This window comes from Vicia villosa, linkage group LG2, assembly GCF_029867415.1.
Source record: "Vicia villosa cultivar HV-30 ecotype Madison, WI linkage group LG2, Vvil1.0, whole genome shotgun sequence".
Lineage (NCBI taxonomy): Eukaryota > Viridiplantae > Streptophyta > Magnoliopsida > Fabales > Fabaceae > Vicia > Vicia villosa.
In genome coordinates this window covers 202779904-202789310 of record NC_081181.1, presented here as the reverse complement: position 1 = coordinate 202789310, position 9407 = coordinate 202779904, and the positions used below count along the sequence as shown (strand labels likewise).

General features: G+C 31.7%; 1 protein-coding gene across 1 annotated transcript in view; it reads left to right on the top strand.

The window, feature by feature from the left end:
* Positions 1–6955: 6955 nt before the first annotated feature.
* LOC131647979 (beta-glucosidase 18-like) overlaps positions 6956–9407 on the top strand; it is a 3719-nt gene continuing 1267 nt past the window's right edge. The window contains exons 1-9 of the mRNA XM_058917785.1: positions 6956–7178; positions 7262–7328; positions 7513–7571; positions 7662–7737; positions 7820–7894; positions 8174–8261; positions 8439–8691; positions 8798–8913; positions 9281–9407. The exon at positions 9281–9407 is cut by the window's right edge and continues 126 nt beyond it. Coding sequence (XP_058773768.1) covers positions 7029–7178; positions 7262–7328; positions 7513–7571; positions 7662–7737; positions 7820–7894; positions 8174–8261; positions 8439–8691; positions 8798–8913; positions 9281–9407 — 1011 coding nt within the window. The 5' untranslated portion in view covers positions 6956–7028. The remainder of the gene's footprint in view (positions 7179–7261; positions 7329–7512; positions 7572–7661; positions 7738–7819; positions 7895–8173; positions 8262–8438; positions 8692–8797; positions 8914–9280) is intronic.

Genomic DNA, 9407 nt, shown 5'->3' with positions numbered 1-9407 from the left:
TCCGTTGGGGAATGCATTTGTTGACTGAGTTGTTGAACTGCATATGCAATATCTGGGCGCGTATTTAGGAGATATATTAGCTGACCTACTAGTCTTCTATACTTGGTAGGTTCAGTCATTTTATTTCCTATTGTTGCTGATAATCGAGTGTCTCTAGTCATTGGTGTCTTGGCCGGTTTGCAGGCAAGGAGTCCAGCTGTTGAGAGTAGATCAAGCGTGTATTTTCTTTGATTGATGTGAATGCCAGTAGAGTTTCGAGCAATCTCTAGCCCCAAAAAATATTTTAGTGGCCCAAGATCCTTTAAATGAAAATGCTTGTGTAACAGCTCTTTGGTTTGATTGATGAGCTGAATGTTGTTGCCTGCAATTAATAAATCATCAACATAAATTAGAATGAATGTATAAGAGGATTGAGATTTATGGATGAATAGAGAATGATCACAAGTGCACTGTTTGTAATTATTTGTAAGTAGAACTGAGGACAGTTTTTCAAACCATTGTCTGCTGGACTGTTTCAATCCATACAGAGATTTTAGAAGCCTACAAACCTGATTTGGTTTAGAAGCATTCATGCCTTTGGTAGGGTCATGTATACTTCCTCTTCCAAATCACCATGTAGGAATGCATTGTGAACATCCAATTGGAAAAGAAACAGATTTAAAGAAGCAGCTAGGGCCAGAATAATTCTTACTGTAGTTAGCTTTGCAACAGGGGAAAAAGTATTAAAAAAATCTATACCTTCAATCTGCTTGAAACCTTGTGCAACAAGTCTGGCCTTATGCCTTTCAAGAGTACCATCTGATTTATACTTTGTCTTAAAGACCCATTTACATCCTATTGTTTTCTTACCTGGTGGTAGTGAAGTAAGAGTCCAGGTTTTGTTCAAGGTGAGAGCTTGAATCTCATCATTCATGGCTTTAATCCAATGAGGATGAGAGCTAGCTTCTTTGTAGGATAATGGATCACAAGTAGTTGTGATGGCAGATATGTATGCATGATATGCAAGTGCAAGTTTGTTGTATGAGATGTATTTAGAGATGTCATATATAGGAGAATTATGAGAAGCATTGCATATAAAATATTTTAAATAAGTAGGTGTGGATTTAACCCTAGTAGATTGTCTAATATCAGTGATGTTAGTCTGATCTTGAGCTTGAGGGTTGTCAGGTTGTGGTATGTTCTGATTGTTGGTGTGTTGACCTGTGTTTTCAGAAGTAGGACCAGAATCATACATATTAGTGTTAGTAGTGGTATGGGGAACAGGGCAGTGTATAGTTGTTTTGTTAGAAGTAGGTATATGTGTGGATATTAATGTGGGTGAATCCATGTCAAATATAAATGGAATAGTGGTACAGTCAGGTGTTTGATTGGGATCTTTATTAGGTATATCATATGGTTGGAAAGGAAATTGATTTTCATGAAAGATAGTGTTCCTAGAGGTGAAAACATATCTGGTTTTAAGATTAAAAAGTAGATAACCTTTTATGCCTAATGTGTATCCTAGAAAGATGCATTTGGAAGCCCTTGGATCAAGTTTATCTCTGTTCCTAAGGAGAGTGGAGGCATATGCTAGGCAGCCAAATGTCTTAAGGTTATCAAAAGAGGGAGGTATTTTAAATATCAAATCATGGGGTGTTTTGTTTGCTATAGTAGGGCTGCCGATTCTATTTATGAGATAAGTAGCATGGCATAAAGCAAAGGACCAAAAAGGTTTAGTGAGGTTAGATTGAAAAAGGAGAGATCTAGTAACCTGCAGCAAGTGTCTATGTTTTCTCTCAACTAGAGAGTTTTGTTGAGGTGTCTCAACACAACTTCTTTGGTGTTGGATACCTAGGGAAGCATAGTAAGGTGCCATAAGGAACTCAGGGCCATTGTCAGTTCTAAGTTGTTTGATAGTGCATGAAAATTGGTTTTGGCAATATGTGATGAAGTTTTGGACATGTTGTCTTGTTTCAGACTTAGAATGCATTAAGATAGTCCAGGTATACCTAGAAAAATCGTCTACAACAGTGAGAAAATACTTGAAACCATCTAGAGATGCAATACCTATGGGGCCCCAAATGTCCATGTGAATTAATTCAAAGCATTTAGTGGAAGCAGTGTAACTTGTTGGGAAAGGCAGCTTACATTGCTTAGCAAGATGGCATGTATGACATGGTGTATGTTTATGAAATGTAATTTCAGGAAAAGATTTTGACATTTGCAATAAGACATCATTAGAGGGATGACCTAGTCTATGGTGCCATGTAGATATAGAGTTATTATTAGGGGAAACCGAATTCTTATTAGTAGAAACAGAATTATCATTAGGAGAAACAGAATTCTTATTAGAAGAAACAGGATTCATAGTAGCAGCTACAGCAGTATGTACATTATTACAATGTTTATGATTGTGATTAATAGACATGTGTGTGCTGGATAAAATGTACAAATTGTTAAGAGGGATGACTTGGCCAATCTTCTGCTTGGTAGACACATCCTGTATGTAACAGGAATTGTGTAAGAAAGTAACACTATAGGCAGAATTTTGACAAAGTTTGGAGATAGAGAGAAGATTAAATTGAAACTGAGGTATATAGTAAACATTTTGCAGGGTAAGACAAGAGTTAATGTGGACAGTTCTAGAAAAGTAAGCAGTCATGTGAGTGTTATTAGGTAAGTTTATGTGCACAGGATGTATATAATAGATTTCAGAAAAACAAATTATATGTGGGCAAACATGATATGATGCCCCTGAATCTAAAATCCATGTAGAAGGAGATGAAAGAACACTACCTGTATGATTCATACCTGTTATAGCCGCTTTGTCATCTTTAGGGATTTCTTTCTTGGATTGTTGAAGAAGCTTTAGCAGGTGTTGATACTCCTATTTGGATATGGTTGGTAGTGTCTCAGTATTGTCCTGCGTTTTCTGCTTAGAATTGTTCTTAGGGTTCTTGTTGCGGTAGCCTGGAGGAAACCCATGTTTGAAGTAGCATGTTTCAATGGTATGGTTGGTTTTGCTGCAATTCGTGCATACCATTGAAGTTTTGCCGCGGCCTCTGCCTTTGGAGGTGTTGTTGCTTGCATAAAGAACAATTGGATTTGCTGTGGAAGTGACCTGTTGTTGTGCAATGAGGGAGTAAACTCGACTGATTGGAGGAAGTGGATCGAGGAGAAGGATTTGGGTGCGAATGCTTTGATAATTGTCATTCAATCCTTTCAAGAAACAGGTAACGTATTCCATTTGTTTGAAGTTGCGTACAGCCTTGGATAATCCGCATGTGCAGGGGATTTGACATGAGCAAGAAGGTGTAGGTCGCAAATCCTCCAATTCATCCCATAAGATTTTCAGATCTGTGAAATACGTTGACAAAGAACGATCACCCTGTTGGATTGAATGGATTTCGCGCAGAAGATCCGAAAACCTAAAATGGTTTCCTTTGGTAAATCGCTCACGAAGGTCTTCCCATAGGTCAAACGCGGAGTCGAAACAAATTGTACTTTGGGCGATATGCCGTGAGAGCGTGCGATTGATCCAAGATAGCACCATGCTATTTGCTCGATCCCAGAGTTCCAAATTCTTGTCTGATTCAGGAGGTCTGGGTAGGGTTCCGTTGATGAACGAAACCTTGTTCTTGGATGTGAGAGCTCGTTTCATCGATCGGCTCCAATTGTGGTAGTTGTTGTCGTCTAACAGTGGTGCGACAATCGTTGCGCCTGGGTTCTCACCGGGGTGAAGGTAATAGGGGTTTCTTGGATTCATAGATGGATCTTGGTCTTGTGATTTGGGTTCAGTGTTGTGAATTGAATCAGAATCGCTTTCGGATGACATGATTGTAATGAAAATGAAGGGATGAATGAGATGCAGATGAGAGGAAGATGCAAGTTTTGGTTTTGTTTAGTCTTCTGATACCATATTACAGAGTAATGAATTGGGAAGAAGCCATTGAAGCAGAAGAAAAGAAAAGCGGGAGAAAATGAAATTGAAATATTGAAATGTATATTGTGTTGAACTAGTTACATTGGAGATATATATTCAAATGTCTAAAGGGCTTATTTGTAATGGGCCTAATACAAAGTGTTGGCCCAAAGTGGTTATACACTTAGTCATATATTCTAATATCTTTTAAGATAATTTTTAAAAAGAGATCCAAAGTCATTTAACAAATCCTATTCCAAACATAGATTAAATTGTCAAAGGCAATAAATAATAAAGACATCAAATCTTTTCCCTACCTCATGATATATTATATTCTGTCTACCTCTTATCAAATATGGCAAGCAAAGCAATAAATCTAATGTACCTCATATCAATTTTTAATGATGCTATCCCAAATTCCCAATCAACTTTCCCACGAGATTGACGTGGCAACATAAAGTAGTATATACACATCGATACATATATCAATCCAATCAATAAATTTAATTATTTTAAATATCAATTTGTCTTTTCTTTAATAATATGCTTATTTATATATTTATTTATTATCCTATTTCATTAATTTCCCATACTACAATAAATAATTAAGGATATCTATAATATAAGAAAATTAATGGTTGTGGAAAAGTCAAAAATATCCTTATTTGATTTTTTGTCACCACATTAAAATTGTGGTTTTTTGGTCTTTGCACCATAAAGTTCTTAATTTTATTATTAAAATAATACAACTTTTATATTTTGTCAAATCTCTCTTCATTCTCTATTTTTTTTCTCTTTCATCACTTTTTCACTTCTTTCTTCCAAAAAAAAACAATTATTGATATATATATTTTTATATACGAAAAATGATAATTATAATCGAAATATTTTTTAGTCAAAAATGATATACGGGAAAAATTTATTCAAAAAATCTATTATTGATATAAATATTTTTATATATGAAAATTTAATATTGATCCAAATATTTTTGTAAATGATACCTAAAAAAAAGTTATACGAAAAAAATCTATTATTTACGAAAAATGGTATTTATGATTCAAATATTTTTTATTAAAAAATGATATACCGGAAAAAATCTACTATTGATCAAAAAAAATTTATATACAAAATTTACTATGGATTCAAATATTTTTGTAAATGATACCTAAACAAAAATGAAGTTTGTATACGGAAAAAAAAATCTATTATTGATCTAAATATTTTTATATACGAAAAATATTAGTATTTATGATCCAAATATTTTTTATTCAAAAATGGAATAGGCCAAAAAATCTATTATTGATCTAAATATTTTGATATACGAAAATTTGATAATGATCCAAATATTTTTGTAAATGACCCCTAAACAAAAATAATATTTGTATATGGAAAAAAATCTATTATTTACGAAAATGGTATTTATGATCCAAATATTTTTATTCCAAAATGGTATACGGGAAAATAATTTACCATTGATCTAAATATTTTTATATACGAAATTTACTATTGATCCATTTTTTTTTTGTAAATGATACATAAACAAAATGAGGTATGTATACGGGAAAAAATATATTATTGATCTAAATATTTTTATATACGAGAAATGACATTAATGATCAAATATTTTTATCCTAAAATGGTATATGAAAAAAATCTATTATTGATCTAAATATTTTTTTATACGAAAATTTAATATTGATCCAAATATTTTTGTAAATGATACCTAAATAAAAATAATATTTGTATTATTATTTACGAAAAATGTTATTTATGATTCAAATATTTTTTATTAAAAAAATGGTATACGGGAAAAAATCTACTATTGATGTAAATATTTTTATATATAAAATTTACTATTGATCCAAATATATTTGTAAATGATACCTAAACAAAAATGAATTCTATATACGGGAAAAAATATATCATTGACCTAAATATTTTTATATAAGAGAAATTGTATTTATGATCAAATATTTTTGATCCAAAAATGATATACGGAAAAAAATATATTATTGATCTAAATATTTTAATATACAAAAATTTAATATTGATCCAAATATTTTTGTAAATGATACCTAAACAAAAGTAATATTTGTATACGGAAAAAAATCTATTATTTACGAAAAATGGTATTTATGACCTAAATATTTTTTATTCAAAAATGATAAACGGGAAAAATTTTATTATTGATCTAAATATTTTTATATATGAAATTTACTATTGATCCAAATATTTTTGTAAATGATACCTATAATATTTGTATTATTATTTACGAAAAATGTTATTTATGATTCAAATATTTTTTATTCAAAAATGGTATACGGGAAAAAATCTACTATTGATGTAAATATTTTTATATATAAAATTTACTATTGATCCAAATATATTTGTAAATATACCTAAACAAAAGTGAATTCTATATACGGGAAAAAATATATTATTGACCTAAATATTTTTATATACGAGAAATTGTATTTATGATCAAATATTTTTGATCAAAAAATGGTATACGGAAAAAAATATATTATTGATCTAAATATTTTAATATACGAAAATTTAATATTGATCCAAATATTTTTGTAAATGATACCTAAACAAAAGTAATATTTGTATACGGAAAAAAATTTATTATTTACGAAAAATGGTATTTATGGCCCAAATATTTTTTATTCAAAAATGGTATACGAGAAAAAATTTATTATTGATCTAAATATTTTTATATATGAAATTTACTATTGATCTAAATAGTTTTGTAAATGATACCTAAACATAATGAAGTTTGTATACGGAAAATAAATATATTATTGATCTAAATATTTTTATATACGAGAAATGGTATTTATGATTAGATATTTTTAATCCAAAAATGGTATACGGGAAAAAAAAAATTTATTGATATAAATATTTTTATATACGAAATAATCAATTGTTTATCTAATTTTTTTTCTTTTTTAATATTTTTATTTAAAATAAATGATGTATTCAAATTCGCGTAACCGATCAGAACCCGTGCGTATGCACGGGTTTGTTACTAGTTACTGATAAAAATACTTCAATAACTAATGTAAATAGGAACAAAAGCTTTCAAGTGACAGACACTTTTTGTTGCATCAGTGGTTGAATCAAAATGCCAAAATGGCGTCAGAACTTTATGTTGCTTACACTTTTTTACTCTTCTCTTTTTCATCTCCAAACTTGCCATGAAATTGAAGAAGATATCACAAGATCTCAATTCCCTAATGGTTTCCTCTTTGGAACAAGCACTTCCTCTTACCAGGTACTTCTACTTCAACCTCTTTCTTTCTTCTTCTCAAATATTTCAATTTTACTGTCTCAGATGATGATGATTTTTCTTAACAGATTGAAGGAGCTGCGTTTGAAGATGGTAAAGGTTTAAGCAACTGGGATGTATTTAGTCACACACCAGGTCAATTTTTATTAGTTCTTTCATTTCTCTAACTTAATTTAATAGTAATTACAAGCTATGCATGATGATTGGAACTCTCTGTAAAAGATCCTCGGCTTCTGGTAGCGGCGCAACTTGTTGTCCGTTTGTCTGCTATTTCTTTATAACTTTTATTATATATGAATACAATTTGATAAATTTTCAGGGATGGTAAACAATGATGAGAATGGTGATGTAGCAGTTGATCATTATCATCACTATTTGGTAATAATTATAATGTTAATAACTATATGATGATGTTAGATTCATAATTTACTTGCTTTCTCTAAAGTCTAAATCGTTGTTTTTTGATAGGAAGACATTAAATTGATGTCATCTCTTGGGGTAAATGTGTATAGATTTTCAATTTCATGGACTAGGATTCTACCTAGTAAGTATTCCCTATTTCACAATTTTATATTTCTAATTCAAATTAGCTTCTAGATTAATTCATTGTTCATGAGCTGTAACAGATGGGTTATATGGAGACGTAAATCCAATTGGGATTATGTTCTACAACAATCTTATTGATAATCTGCTACTTAGAGGTGAGTAACAATCCTCCACTTAATTATATAGCACTGACACTTTAGACTGAAGACGTGTCTGGTGTCCGATATCATATGTCTCAATGTCATACACCAACACAATATTGATACATGTGATTACATTTAACTGTTCTATTCTTTCAGCTTATTACTGATGTTAATGTGTGCGTATCGTGTCCTATCTGTCAGTGCAATATCTTTTGTAACGAATAGATGTTTTCGTTTATTTATGACAGTGCTTATTTATACCTAAATCTGGACATAACTTGCTTGATCTAGGAATTGAGCCCTTTGTGACAATTCACCATCACGACTTGCCACATGAGCTGGAAGAAAGATACGGTGGTTGGCTCAGTCCCCTAATTCAGTAAATCCACTGCTCTCATTTTCTGTTAAAAGTACTATGCAATGCTAAAGAATTTGAAAATTTGTAGAATGAATTGTCCTGATAGCAGAAGAACTCTTTTGGTTGCACAATTGTAGTTCAAAAGTTTGAGTTAAGAGATGATTGAGATTTTGATAACTGTATACTTGGTTTTTTCAGGAGAGATTTTGTTCATTTTGCTGAAATTTGTTTTAAAAGTTTCGGAGATAGGGTTAAGCACTGGGTTACCATCAATGAGCCAAACTTGGTTGCAGACTTTGCCTTTTTAAGGGGAACATACCCTCCTAGTCACTGTTCCCCTCCTTTTGGAATCTGTAATACTGGTAACTCTGATGTTGAGCCTCTCCTTGTCATGCACAATATGTTGCTGTCGCATGCTAAGGCTGTTGAATTATACCGCAACCACTATCAGGTAACAACACTTATTTTGGAACATTTTCTGTCTGCTAAAAGCGAGTTATTTTAAAATGGAGGGAATGAAATGAATTGTTTAACTAGGAAGTGATGAACTGATGCAGGAAATTCAAGGTGGAACCATTGGTATTGTTGCACATACCTTCATGTATGAACCTCTCAGAGATGAAGAATGTGATAGACAGGCTGTAAATAGGGCCTTGGCTTTTGTCGTAGACTGGTAAGCCATTAAGAAACAGCGGAAGTGCGTAGATATTTTTATGTTTTTGCTTCTTGCTTAATAATTTCTACTACATACACTATTATGCATACAAAGATCGATAATAAAACACTATCTTTTCAGCACACTCTTTTCTATCGGTTGAAATTTGATTATGTCTCAATATTTTCGGAATGAATCCTACTAAATCACTGCGGCCTCGCATAAATTTGATGTGGTCTGTTTGAATTTCAACTAATAAGTGAGGGTGTTTGGAAAGAAAGTGTGTTACTACTTGAGCTTCTTACGTAATTAACGACAAGAAATAACAGAAAATAGTTTCTTCCTTCATTTTAGTAACTTTTCTTGCTTTTTTGATGGCAAGAAGGTTACTGAATCCCCTAGTTTTTGGCGAGTACCCTGCTGAGATGCGCTCTATTCTTGGGAACCAGTTGCCGAGGTTTTCTCCTAAGGAGAAGAGTCTCCTAAAAGGAAGCTTGGACTTCATTGGAATC